General features: G+C 53.8%; 1 protein-coding gene across 1 annotated transcript; it reads left to right on the top strand.

The window, feature by feature from the left end:
- Positions 1-3,005: 3,005 nt before the first annotated feature.
- On the top strand, positions 3,006-13,909 carry Srf (serum response factor). The gene is made up of 7 exons (XM_042671927.1): positions 3,006-3,871; positions 5,428-5,694; positions 7,686-7,947; positions 8,490-8,609; positions 10,740-10,931; positions 11,212-11,288; positions 11,526-13,909. The coding sequence occupies exons 1-7, from the start codon at positions 3,359-3,361 to the stop codon at positions 11,619-11,621; spliced, it is 1,527 nt and encodes a 508-aa protein (XP_042527861.1). The 5' UTR covers positions 3,006-3,358; the 3' UTR covers positions 11,622-13,909.
- Positions 13,910-14,137: the final 228 nt, after the last annotated feature.

Raw genomic sequence — 14,137 nt, 5'->3', positions numbered from 1 at the left:
CCTCTTACCTTTGTGTCATCTGCCCACACTGGAGCATGCTTTTTTTTTTTCTTTTGTTGATCCTGGGGCTTGAACTCTGGGCCTGGGCACTGTCCCTGAGCTCTTCAGCTCAATGCAAGCACTCTACTATTTGAGCCACAGTGCCACTTCTGGTTTTCTGATGGTTAATTGGAGAGAAGAGTCACATGGATTTTCCTGGCTTTGAACCATGATCCTCAGATCTCAGCCTCCTGAGTAGCTAGGATTACAGGGTGAGCCACCAGTGCCCAGCTTGGAGCTTGCTTTTATGCACAGGCAGAAACAACATGAAGGTCTGTTAACAGTTTATTGGCCAAAATAAGTCACATAGTGAAACCAAATGTCATCACCAATAGGAGATACTGCAGTCACATAGTAAAAAGGGTATATGCACATCATCCCTTGGGTATTGGTTCCAGAACATATAACCTCCTACCTGTAGATAGTACCAAAATCTGCAAATAGTAGGACTGTTTGCATAAGGCCTCGGGTTCAAACTCTAGTGCCACCAGAAAAGAAAAAAAAAAAAGTTCTCAAGGCTCTGAGGCAAGATGATATGTTTGTATATAATATATACATCTGTCTGTATGCAGCTGTTTCCAGCCACCCAAGGTAGAAGCAGGAGAGGATGGTGACTTAGATGCCAGCCTCAGCCAAGTTTGGACAAAATTAGTAAGGCTCTATCTCAAAAAAACAAGAGCTGGGAATATGGCTTAGTGGTAGAGTGCTTGCCTATCATGCATGAAGCCCTGGATTCAATTCCTCAGTACCACATAAACAGAAAAAGCCAGAAGTGGCGCTGTGGCTCAAGTGGTAGAGTGCTTGCCTTGATCAAAAGAAGCTCAGGGGGCTGGGAAGGTGGCTCAGTAGTAGAGAGCTTGCCTTGCATGCATGAGGCCCTGGGTTCGTTTCCTCAGCAGCACATAAGCAGAAAAAAAAAAAGCTGGAAGTGGCACTGTGGCTCAAGTCGTAGAGCTGAAGTCCTTGAGCTGAAGAGCTGAGGGACAGTGCCCAGACCCAGAGTTCAGGCCTCAGGACCGGACAAAAAAGAAGCTCAGGGACAGCACCCAGGCCCTGAGTTCATCCTTAGGACTGGCAAAAGAAAAAAAAAAGAAGGAAGGAGCTGGGAAGGTGGCTTAGTGATAGAGTGCTTACCTTGCATGCATGAGGTCCTGGGTTTGATTCCTCAGCACCACATAAGCAGAAAAAGCTGGAAGTGGTGCTGTGGCTGAAGTGATAGAGCGCTAGCCTTGAGCTGAAGAGCTCAGGGACAGTGCCCAGGCTGAGTTCAGGCCCCACAACCGACAAAAAAGAAAAGAAAAAGAAAAATGGTCTCAATAACTAAAATTAGAACACAGTATATCTTTCTAAAAAAAAAAAAAGGCATTAAAAGAGTTAGGGGGCCTGGCTCAATTAGTAGAGCACTTTCCTAGTATACACTAGGTCCTGGGATCGACTTTTTAGTGCTGCAAAACTTTTATACAACAATATTTAATCTTGCTTTTTTTGTAATACCCATTAATGTATTACTTTAAATGCTAAATTGGTGTCACTTATCAGTACCCATGAATAAGTCACAACCAAGTGCTTTATTTAATCTTAACAACAGTTAAGACTGGAAACATTATCTTCTGCACACATTATCCTTAAACACGTCCAGTGTGTTTAAAGGGATAGGAGATGAAGTAACTTCATCTCTGAAGTAATCTCTGGAATGAAGTAATTTACCCTAGGTAGCTCCAATTAACTACTCACTGACCTCTCAACTGTATGCTTTACTCTTTATCTCAGGAAATCTGAATCGAGTCTGGAGGGATAGGTACCAAACGCTGGTGACACAGAATGGTGATTTGGGATCAAGTCGTTAGTTACCAGGCACAAGATTTAACAAGAGACAGATACCAGATTTGCATAATTTCCGTAACGCCCTTAGTCCAAAGTATTTTCACAACAGGCCTAGACCCAGATCCTGAACCTAAGCTTTACAGCACCCTAGATCTAACTCAAAACTAAACAAACAAAACAACCAACTTTTTCTTCTGTGCTCCTTCGCAGGGAGCATGCCCGCGTGCAGATGGGCTTCCCTGAACTTTTCTGTCCAGCTATACTTTCAGGCCTTCCGCTGGCTGTGGGGTGTGCTTTTTCCTCCGGGACCACCCCCTCTTCCAGCCCAGCCAGCAGCTGGAAGTCTTCACTGATCTCCATCTCTCCTCCCAGCCCCCACCAGGGACCGAAGAACGACGGTCTGGTCTCTCTCCCCGGGCCTTTTCCAGATGTAAGTCTGCCAAAGACACCCCCCCCCCTCCACCTCTTTCCCGCCCCCGAGTAAAGGATGATGAATGAGGACCTGGGAGCCAGACTCGTGGGAAACTGTTGATGTCTTAAAAAGAGGCGAAGGAAACGCAGGGGGAAGGGCAGAGAGTCGACGGCACTCAGGCCCCCTTCCTCCTTAGTAGGAAGGGGTGGGAAAGTGCTCCAATCAATCCCCGAACACCTTCACGGAATTGAACCGTATCTTCTCTCCTATGGCAAACCCTCAAGAAACTCGGGGATTTGCCAAGTGTTTGTCTTTAGCTCCCTCCCTTCCGCAGTCGCAACTCCCCTGGTCAACTCGGGCTGGCTAAGTGTTGGTCTTTAGCTCGATTCCCTCCGGAGGACTGCACTCCCGTCCTTCCCAGACTTCCTCTTTGCTAGTCCCTCCCAGTTCTTCACCATTTTCGGGCTGGGGGGCGGAGCGTTGCTGGCTCCCTCCGGCTCCTTTAAGAGGACTTGGCTCCTCCCACCTCGGAATCGCGTTCTGACGCGGGATGACAGCAGCAAGTTCGGTATGTCCATGCAAATGAGCTCTCCCTTCGGGCCAATAGAAAGCGGAGGTGCCGGAACCGCGGACCAATGGGGCGGGGGCGCTGGGGCTCACCATATAAGGAGCGGCCTCGCCATAAAAGGAAACATTGTATCTCTTTATATGGGGGGAAGGGTCGGGGGATCCCTCCGCCGCCAGCGCGTGGTCCCGGCCCCCTCCACCCGCTGTCTCGGCCGCGGCCAGCAGCCCCTGCCCCCCGGGGGACGCTGACGGCCGCCGGGCGCGCCGCCCTAGCAGACGGACAGGGGGCGCTGCGCCCGGCCTGGGGCAACCCGGGCCACAGGGGCAAGAAAGTGAGGGCCCAGGTCGGCCCGGGCGTGCAGGGGCCCCGGGTTCGCAGCGGCGGCCGCGGCCGCGAGAGCCGCACCAGCAGTAGCAGCAGCGCGAGTGCCGGGTTGAGCCGAGAAGCCCATGGCGGCGGCGGCGGCGGCCCCGATTCCTCGCTGACTGTCCGTCCGCCCTCCTGCATTGAGCGCCATGTTACCGAGCCAAGCTGGGGCCGCGGCGGCTCTGGGCCGGGGCTCAGCCCTGGGGGGCAGCCTGAACCGGACCCCGACGGGGCGGCCGGGCGGCGGCGGCGGGACTCGCGGAGCTAACGGGGGCCGGGTCCCCGGGAACGGCACGGGGCTTGCACCGGGCCGTCTGGAGCGAGAGGCTGCGGCAGCGGCAGCAACCACCCCGGCGCCCACCGCGGGGGCCCTCTACAGCGGCAGCGAGGGCGACTCCGAGTCGGGCGAGGAGGAGGAGCTGGGCGCCGAGCGGCGCGGCCTGAAGCGGAGCCTGAGCGAGATGGAACTCGGCGTGGTGGTCGGTGGGCCCGAGGCGTCGGCAGCGGCCACCGGGGGCTACGGGCCGGTGAGCGGCGCGGTGAGCGGGGCCAAGCCGGGGAAGAAGACCCGGGGCCGCGTGAAGATCAAGATGGAGTTCATCGACAACAAGCTGCGGCGCTACACGACCTTCAGCAAGAGGAAGACAGGCATCATGAAGAAGGTACGGAACCCCGAGGCCAGCCGGCCACCGGGGACCGGGCGGGCGGGGACGCGCAGGGGGAGCCCGGGAGCCAGGCAGAGGCGAGGCGGAGGTGAGAGGCGGCGTGTCCGCAGGAGGTGTGTAGGAGGGGAACGGCTGTACCGGGGGTGGGGGGGTGAGGGGGGGAGATGGAGAAAGGGGAGGGGCCGCCAGAGAAAAGTGGGGAGAGGGGACACGTCTGGGGAGTCGGGAGGGAAAAGGCGCCGAGGTGGGAGTGACCGACTTCGGGGAGGAAAAAGAGGGCCCCGGTGGGGTGCCGGGGTGGTGAGCCGCAGCCATGCCGGGGGACGTGGGGGCTAGCAGGTCCAGCGATCCCTGGTGTTCGGGATGGTGGGGGTGGGGGCGTCGGGAAAGCTGGGGGCAGAAGAGATGGTGCAGGTGAGGAGGTTGTGACAACCGTGAGCGAGCCTGTGTAGGAGGAAGGTGGGCACCACCGGAGGGGGGGTCAGGCCGGGTGAGGGACCAGGTGAGGGTGCAGAGCCCCGAGAGCTGGTGGTCCTGCTTTGAGGAGCCAGCCGGGACCAAGTCCCGCCCTGGCCATGTGTCTTGCTTGCCTGTGCTTTCTCTGGAAACCTCGTGCTCCTGGCAAAGACTGGCGTTCGGAATCGCCTGCCTTTGGAACAAGTGGGGTTTCCAGCCCCAGAGCAAATCAGTGCGTGGAGTTGGGAGAGAAGTCAGAGAGAGTGGTAGAGGTACCCAGACATTCCTCCTGCCTATTATCCGGAGGAAGGTGGTAAGGACAGGGAGGCAGAGAAACTAGGAAACAAACTAGGGAACATCCGTTGGCTGATGTGTTTTATCCGTCCAATGGAGAAATCGGAGCTGCTTTCCAGGTGGGTTGTGGAACTTCGTTGAGAGTATGCGATGGCATCCCCCCGGGTCTCCTTCCGGGGCTCATCCGAGTATTTGGTGCTAAATCAGATTCCTATCGCTAGTCATTTCAGACAGCTTTGTGTCTGTGTCCCTTGTCACTTATCATTGGAGAAGATGTCACTTATCATTCCTTTCTTATCCCTCCTTCAGAGGAGGGCTTTGGCAACAGGTTAGGATCTGTGCTGTTTCTGGAAGGAAAGGTGGGGGGGCAGCGTGGGCTTAGGGGGTCCCCTATGGCAAAATGATGTGAGGATTGAGTGTGGGAGGGATCTAGCCTGTCCCTGTGACTGCGGACAAAGTGGGCCTCTGTGTGAGGCTCCAGGCTCCAAGCAGTGTTGGAGAACAGTTAACTGGATCCCTCCATGTCCCCTGAGGTCATAGGCTCCATCCCTGGGGGGCTGTGACTGTGCTTGGGGTATCTACAGGTCGTTGAGACCACTCCCACAAGGAGAAGCATGGGTAGTTTTTCTACTCCCAGCTCACCTTCAGATATCCCAAGAGGACTGCTCTGCTGGAGTCATTAGAGGAAAGTCCTGTGGGAGTCGGGGCTGGAGATCACCGGGTAATGATTCTCTTTCCTACTTCCCAAGGAAGGTCAAGAGAAAAAGTTTTGCTGACCTGCCCATCTCCTTCCCTACTCCCAGGCCTATGAACTGTCCACGCTGACAGGGACACAGGTGCTGTTGCTGGTGGCCAGTGAGACAGGCCATGTGTATACCTTTGCTACCCGCAAACTGCAGCCCATGATCACCAGTGAGACCGGCAAGGCATTGATTCAGACCTGCCTCAACTCGCCAGACTCTCCACCCCGCTCAGACCCCACCACAGACCAGAGAATGAGCGCCACTGGTTTTGAAGAGACAGATCTCACCTACCAGGTGTCGGAGTCTGACAGCAGTGGGGAGACCAAGGTGTGTTTGTGTCACCTCTGTGAGGGAAGGGAAAGGAAGAGGCCCCTTTCCCTCCCTAGCCCAGTACGGGTAAATAGGGGCCCATGGATGTGGAGTTGTGGAGTTGAGCTGGGTGAGGGCCCCTTTTTCCCAGGGCGCAGGTGTCCATCCTCTATTCCTGACAGGAGGCCGGCCCCCTAGATAAGCGGGCGGCCTCCGTGCCCATATAAGGCCGGCTCGGGCTCCACGCCGGCCTCCCGCCTGCAGCCCGCCTGCCTGGCAGGGCCTTTGCATTCCTCCCGCCAGCTGTCTCCCCACTGGGGGCGGGGGTGTAGCTTAGCCCTGCCCTCCTGGCAGGCTGGGGCGCCTCAGAGTAGGAAGGGAGCAGGTTCCAGGGTCCTGGGAACACAGCACCGTTGGCAGATAGGCCCACTGACCTGGCTAGGGACTGACTCCCTTCCTAGCTAGCTGCTTATGCCTTCAGGGTGTCGGGCCCAGGCAATTAGCTAGTGCATTTGCCGGCTGCTAGGGTTGCCGGCCTTAGTTACGCCACCCCCCTTCCTTTTGCCGGGTACCGGGTAAGGAGAGGGGGCGGGGCTTCCTTCTTGCTGTCTGGGGAGCTCCACCTTCCGGGTGGCCCTTAGGTAACTGGCCAATGGGAAGAAGCGGCACTGTTTGCCTTAGCAACGCCTTCGCCAATCAGGGACCTTGAGCTCTGCTGCTTAGCAAACATCCCGTGCTGCTGACCTAACACTAGCTTTTTGAGCATTTGGGTCTAGGCTTGGTGGCTTGGCTTGGTGACTTAGTTCTCAGCTCCTGGTTTCCTTCTTCCCCTTCTAAGAACAGAGGCTCCCTGGGGGAAAGAGTCAATGTTCCAGGCTCCCCCTCTAGTAGTTGGATTAATTTATTCGAAGAAAATTCTGGTGAATGAGTAAGTTCCTTGGTAATTTAAGGATTAAGCATTTGGCATAAAGTTACTTCATTGCCAAACCTCCAAACCTTAACTTTCCTGAAAGTCTCCCAATCCCTGTCTCAGAGCCTGGAAGATCAGAGCTAGAAGAATCCTTTTGAAGAGAACATAGTAGCTCAGCCCTTACATTTACAGGACAGGACAACACAACCGAGTCTCAGAAAAGGGAAGAAATTATCTGATCTCAGGATCACACAGATGGTTATTGCCAGCACCAAGAATAGACCCTAGAACAGAGAACACAGGGATTCAGGGGATTATGGTGGTGGCTACCATAATTACAAAAGCAGCAAGTATTTGAGTCTTCTTATGCTTCAAGTGCCCCCTACCCCAACTCCAGTCCTGGGGCTTGAACTCAGGACCTGAGCACTGTCCTTGAGTTTTTTGCTCAAGTCTAGTGCTCTACCATTTGAACCACAACTCTACTTCCAGATTTTTTTTTTCTGGTCTTGATGCTTGAACATTGGGGCCTGGGCACTGTCCCTGAGCTCCTTCTGCTCAAGGCTAGCATGTTACCACTTGAGCCACAGTATCACTTCTGGCTTTTTTTTGTGATTTAATTGGAGATAAGAGTCTCATGGACTTTCCTGCCCCTGCTGGCTTAGAACCTCTAGGATTAGTTGTGAGTCCCCAGTCGGGGTAGGTTTTATCCCTCTTTTTTTTTTTGGTTGGTCACAGGGCCTGAACTCTGGGCCTGGGCACTGTCCCTCAGCTCTTCAACTCAAGGCTAGTACTCTACTTCTTGAGCCACAGCGCCACTTCTGGCTTTTTCTGTTCATGTGGTGCTGGGGAATCGAACCCAGGGCCTGATGCATTCAAGACAAGCACTCTACCACTGAGCCACCTTCCCAGCCCTTATGCCTCTTTTAAAGAGATAGGAAACTAAAGCACAGTGGCTCCATAACTTGTCCAAGTACCAGCAGCAGATAGATGGTAGAGATTGGATTTGAACCCAGGAGCATTGATGTCATTCTGGAGTCTCAATTCATACAAAGCTACTGCAGGGTGGAAGCTGACTGTTGCATCTTTTCTCTGGGTATAGGACACACTGAAGCCAGCGTTCACAGTCACCAACCTGCCCGGTACCACCTCTACCATCCAAACAGCCCCTAGCACCTCCACCACCATGCAAGTCAGCAGTGGTCCCTCCTTCCCCATCACCAACTACCTGGCACCAGTGTCTGCTAGTGTCAGCCCCAGCGCTGTCAGCAGTGCCAACGGGACTGTGCTGAAGAGTACAGGCAGTGGCCCTGTCTCCTCTGGGAGCCTTATGCAGCTGCCTACCAGTTTCACCCTCATGCCTGGTGAGTCGCAAGGGGCAGGGAAAGATTTGTCTTCCCTGGGACAGAGGGAGCATGCTGAGTAGTTTTAGGGCTGGTACCAGGACAACCTCTTTCTCTGTGGAGAAGGAGGCTGAGGGGTGGTCAGAGCCTGAGAGAAGCTTCTTATGTCCCATTTCTTACCGAGACCCCTGCTGTCTTTGAAACTTACTAAAGTTACAACTACACATTCTGGCCTTGTCTAGCCTAGTCCTATTCCTTTATTGCCATGGAGACAGTAGACATTCTACTTCCCTGTCTTATCTCTTGTCTGGAGGGAGATCATGTCCTTGATGGGTCAGTGCCAACTTCTGGGTCAACTGAAGAAGGTAGAAGCAAGGCCTGGGGCAAGAGGAAGAGGGCAGAAACTGGAGAGGTGATTCAGGGCATGATTTCTTGGCTCCAGGAAAGATAGAGATGGGAGTTGGGGACCAGTGTGCCAGACCCAGTCATGGAGTTTTTAAGTGTGTTTGGTACAGGTGACAGCTGGGCATGATGGAGCCCAAGTAAGACACTGTGTCTTGTAGGTGGGGCAGTGGCCCAGCAAGTTCCTGTGCAGGCCATTCAGGTGCACCAGGCGCCACAGCAAGCGTCTCCCTCTCGTGACAGCAGCACAGACCTCACGCAGACCTCCTCCAGCGGGACAGGTATGACTTGGATCCTTCTCTCTCTCCCTGCTTTTCCTCCCTACATGAGGTCCAGCAGAAAGTAGCCAGCAATGCTCCTCGCATACCTAAGGTTGGGAGTTAATGAAGAATACACTGAGGCTCTTGGCTTCATGCTTATGGGAAAGTCAGGTGAGGATAGTTGGGTTTTGAATTCCAACTTGTGGTGGGCCATTATGGACCTCTGAAGCTACCTCCTCCCAATTTAGAAAGGAGAAATTGTTTTCTTTTCTTTTGCCAGTCCTGGACTTAAACTCCAGGCCTGGGCACTGTCCCTGAGCTACTTTTGCTCAAGGCTAGCACTCTACCACTTGAGGCACAGTGCCACTTCCAGCTTTTTCTTCTTTTTGGTTGGTCGTGGGCCTGAACTCTGGGCCTGGGCACTGTCCCTCAGCTCTTCACTTCAAGGCTAGCGCTCTACCACTTGAGCCACAGCACCACTTCCAGCTTTTTTTTTTTCTGCTTATGTGGTGCTGAGGAATCGAACCCAGGGCCTCATGCATGCAAGGCAAGCGCTCTACACTGAGCCACCTTCCCAGCCCCACTTCCAGCTTTTTCTGTGTATGTAGTACTGAGGAATGGAATCCAGGGCTTCCTGCATGCTAGGCAAGCACTCTACCACTAAGCCACATTCCCAGCCAGAAATCATTTTCTTAATTACCCAGAAAGACTTCTAGAGCACTGGTCTCCTTGTGAGATAAATGATTTGGTATATTTCCTCTCGGGTTATCTTTGGCCACACTCAAAATTATTTTACCTGAGAGCTTGTGGAAATGCAGAATCTTAAATGTCACCCCGAATCTATTGAATGAAAATCTGCAGGATCAATGACTTGTGCATTCCCAGGTAACTACATTCTGTTTAAGTGCTTATTTAAAGGTGAACTAGGGGGCTGGGAAGGTAGTTCAGTGGTAGAGTGCTTGCCTTGCATGCATGAGGACCTATGTTTGATTCCTCAGCACCACATAAGCAGAAAATGCCAGAAGTGGCGCTGTAGCTCAAGTGGTAGAGTGCTAGCCTTGAGCTGAAGTGCTCAGGGACAGAGTTCAGGCCTCATGACTGACCAAAAAAAAAAGGTGAACTGGGAGCCAGGCATGGTGTTGCATACTTGTGATCCCAGTTTTTGAGGGTTAGAGGGAGAAGAGTTGTGAGTTCAAAGCCAGCTTGGGCTACATGGTGTTTGAAGCCAACCAGAGCTACATTGTCTCAAAATAAAAGGTATGGTGTGAATTTGCTAGGGTGAGTTTAGAAAGACGAAGGAGAAGAAGGAATAAGAACAAATACAAGCTGGGCACTAGTGGCTCACGCCTGTAATCCCAGCTACTCAGGAAGCTGAGATCTGAGGAATGCAGTTCAAAGCCAGCCCGGGCAGGAAAGTCTATGAGACTCTTATCTCCAATAAACCACCAGAAAACCAAAGTGGCCCTGTGGTTCAAGTGGTAGAGCGCTCACCTTGAGCTGAAGAGCTGAAGGACAGCGCTCAGGCCCAAAGTTCAAGCCCCATGACTGACAAAATAAGAAGAAGAAAAAGAAGAGGAGGAGGGGGAGGGGGAGGAGGGAGAGGAGGAGGGGGAGGAAGAGGAGTAAGATGAGTACCAGTGGCTCATGCCTGTAATCCTAGCTACTCAGGAGGTTGAGCTCTTAGGATCACAGTTCAAAGTCAGCCTAGGCAGAAAACTCTGAGACTCTCCAATAAACTACCCAAATAAAGCTGGAAGTGGAGCTGTGGCTCAAGTGGTAAAGCACTAGCCTTGAGCACAAAAGAGGAACAGTACGCAAGCCCTGAATTCAAGCCCCAGGACCAGCAATAACAACAACAAAAAGTTTCATTGCTGCTAGTCATTGTAGTGACAGGGTCTGGAAACAGTTCAGTGGATGGACAATCCTATTAGATTGTACAAAGGACACAGCACAAGAGAACAGTTTTTTAAGGTTGAGTCTTTTATGTTCAGAGAAAAATGAGGCTTTTCTTAAGGATAGATGCAAAGGAACAGCCCCGTCAACTCCTGCCCCAGGGACAGAGTACAGAGACCCCAAAGTCTTGAGTCATAGGGTGGGATTTATCAGAAGGGATCAGTTCTTAGCTCACTGATATGCATCTGTGTTTTCTAGTGACGTTGCCTGCCACCATCATGACGTCATCCGTGCCCACAACAGTGGGCGGTCACATGATGTACCCTAGCCCCCACGCGGTGATGTATGCTCCCACGTCAGGCCTGGCTGATGGCAGCCTCACCGTGCTCAATGCCTTCTCTCAGGCACCATCCACCATGCAGGTGTCCCACAGCCAGGTCCAGGAGCAAGGTGAGGGAAGGGGCAGGGCCAGAGGAAGGAGGACCTTTTCCTCCCTTACTGTCGTCCCACATGCGCCACCCATCCTCGTCCACTCATGCAACACTTACGCCCCTTACACCCACACATACCCTCACCCATGGGGTGAGAACATACTGGGCCGCCCTCCCTTGGGCACTGAAGTCTGAGACTAACCAGTCACACATGCGTCTTTCTCAGCACTTCCTCAGTGGGGGGAGGGGAGGGTGTGCTCCTCCTGGGCAAGTGAGTGAGTGTCTGGTTCTCCATGCAGGTGGCGTCCCCCAGGTGTTCCTGACCGCACCGTCTGGCACAGTGCAGATTCCTGTCTCTGCAGTCCAGCTTCACCAGGTGCGTATAGGCATTTCTCACCCCTCCCACACCGCCACGTCATCCTGAGCCCTGAGCCGCGCTGAGCTCATGACCACGTGGTCCAAGCCAGACTCCTTAGCTGGGATGGGGGCATGTTTTTCTGCTCAGGTATGTGGTGAGTAGGTAGGTAGGAGTCTGAGCTGGCGGGCGGTTGTGCGGGCGGTTGGTCCTGCCTGCCTTCCTCACCCCCCCCCCCCATCCCCCTTTCCCTCCCAGATGGCTGTGATAGGACAGCAGACCGGGAGCAGCAGCAACCTCACTGAGCTACAGGTGGTGAACCTGGACGCCGCCCACAGCACCAAGAGTGAATGATCCGTCCGCCACCCTGGACAGATGGCCCACGGGATGGCACCACTTATTTATTGTTGCCTTTTCACGTTTTCTTTACACACATGTTGACGGGCCACAGGAGGGAGGCGGGAGAAGGAGTGGGCAGCTACAGGACTATGCCCTCTCACTCCAGCCAAAGAAATGGGCCTGCCTGCCTTCCCTCCCCGTCCTCCCTCACCCTCCTCCCCTCCTTCCTGCTCTGCCTCCCATTTCTATTGATGGTGGGGCTCTCCTCCTCTCCCCCCCCCCAAACTCCCTGTGCCAGCTTGGCTCGATGTTTGCCATGAGTATTAACTTACCCAACAGGACGGTGCCCCCCACACCCCGTTCCCACTCGCAGACCTTCTGTGGGACTGGGCACTGTGTCCTCCCCTGAGGAAGCAGTTTAGGGCCCTCTGTCCAGCCTCCTTGCTGACCCCATGTCAGTACTATGTCTGCCACAGGCTTGGTCAAAAGAGCTCTGCCCTTGCCCCTCAGGGAGCCAGCTGGGGAGATGGGAGCTTCTTCCCTCCCGCCGCCTCCCTCTGCCCTTTCAGCTCCTGAGGAGCTGGGCCTGCGCACTGGGCAGGTTCCTGGGGCCACCTGCCCTGCTTTGCCGCTCCCATGGACCTCCAGGGGCTCTGGGGTTGGAGGAAACCACCAGCGTTCCCTTCTCCCCCTTGTCTTCCCCCCTCTCCTCCCAGCTGCTTTAAAGTTGATTTTGAACTTTTTATTTGAGGAGACGAAGTGAAAACAAATCTATAAATATATATTTTTAAAATATTTAACTTTTTTTTAATGGCGTTTTTCTCATCCCCCTCCCTGCCCAAACTCCCCCTTCCCTGGGGAGCCCGGGCTCCCCAGAACTGGCTGGGCCCCTGGGGAACAGAGCTACCCCATGAGCAAGGGTCCACCAGTTGTGGCAGGGGAGATTCTGGGATTGCCGGTCCTGGGTTGTTTCCAGGAAGAAAGCCCCCGGGGAGGAGCCCTCAGGCCATGCCCCAGTGTTTGGGCTGTTGCTAGGGAGAGGGAAGAGGGAGACCAAATATGTGGGGTTCAGGGGGGGTGGGAGGGTGTCAGGTCGAGGCAACTGACTTCATTTGTGCCACATGCATGGGCATTGCAGCCTTGTGCACCCCCAGGCCTGCAGCTGCCTGGGGCTCAAGTTGCAGTGAGCAGGGTGGGGTCCGGGAGGTGGGGGGGGGAGAGCAGGACTGAGAGTGGGGGGGTCAGAAGTAGGAGCAGCTCTAGGGCTGAGTGCCGCAATGGGGAGCCAGCAAGGGGCAGCTCTCCCAGGAAGTGAGCAGCTACTGTAACTTTTTTAAATTAAGACAAAAAAAGCCTTGAAGAAAATGACTTTATTTTTCTAAGTGTAACCTCAGTATTTATGTAATTTGTACAGGGGCCATGCCCCACCCCTCTCTGCCCCCTGGGGGTAGTCCTTGAGGGTGGGTCAGCATACGGGGAGGGTCTTTTACCCTGTGTCACAGCCGACCTTCACCACCTGTATCCAGAAAGGAGGCTTTTTCCAGACTGGGGCAGCAGATGGGGTGGCGTCTTATGAACCCTACATGGCTGCCTTCAGTAGGAACAAGCCTACTTCTGTGGTTAGATGAGGGGGTGGGGAAGATATTTACGCACAGCCTAGGTATCACCAGGGATGATTTGCCGACATGTTTGGGAACTCCTTAAGCTCTAATCCCCATTGCTGTCTTGCCCCAGTCCGGGGTACTAAGATGGAAGTCACCTTTCTTGGCTTTCTTCTGAAGATAGCTGGGGCTTATGGGTGACTTTCAAGGCTGGGGCATGGCAAATCAGGCCGGAGTGGGGGAGCTTGGGACTCAGGTCTGTAACTGCCCAGCCCCTTTCTCTGCTCGTTTCTCTCCACAACCACTCACCCCCCCCTCCCCACCACCCATGGAAGGAGATGTTGGATTCCTTTTCTCCTTCTCACAAAAGACAGACCCAGTGAGTGAATCAGGCAAAGTGCTTAATAATGTGTGTTGTGTGAGCATGGCCTTGGGAAGAACGGGTGTCAGGGATGAGGTGGCATTTCCATGTGCAGCGACCCTTGGTGTTTCCCTTCCTTGGTGGCTCTGGGGTGTGTGTGCGTGCGCGTGAGCGTGCCTGAGTGAATGTGTGTGAATGTAGGGTGTGTGTATCAGTGGTTTCTACTTCCCCTGGGATGCCATCCCAGGAATAGTGGACATAGTCACAGTCCTATGTACAGAGCTTTCTTTTGTATTAAAAAAAATTACTCTTTCAATAAATGTATCATTTTTGTGCACAGACTGGGGTCTTTGACTCTGTCTTTGGGGTCTTTTCAACACAAGAGAGGTGAACATGAAACAATCCCCAAAATTCCTCCAAGAAGTAAGTCTGGCTGCTTGCTGAAAACGATTAAAAAAAGAAGAGTACCTGGGCTGGGGCTTGAACTCAGGATAAGAGTACTCTCCCTTAACCTTTCTCACTCAAGGCTGCATTTCTGGCTGTTTGCCGGTTAACTGGAGGTAAAAGTC

Source organism: Dipodomys spectabilis, unplaced genomic scaffold, assembly GCF_019054845.1.
Source record: "Dipodomys spectabilis isolate Male_0828 unplaced genomic scaffold, ASM1905484v1 ptg000669l, whole genome shotgun sequence".
NCBI classification, from domain to species: Eukaryota; Metazoa; Chordata; class Mammalia; order Rodentia; family Heteromyidae; genus Dipodomys; species Dipodomys spectabilis.
This window is presented reverse-complemented; position numbering and strand designations above follow the sequence as displayed.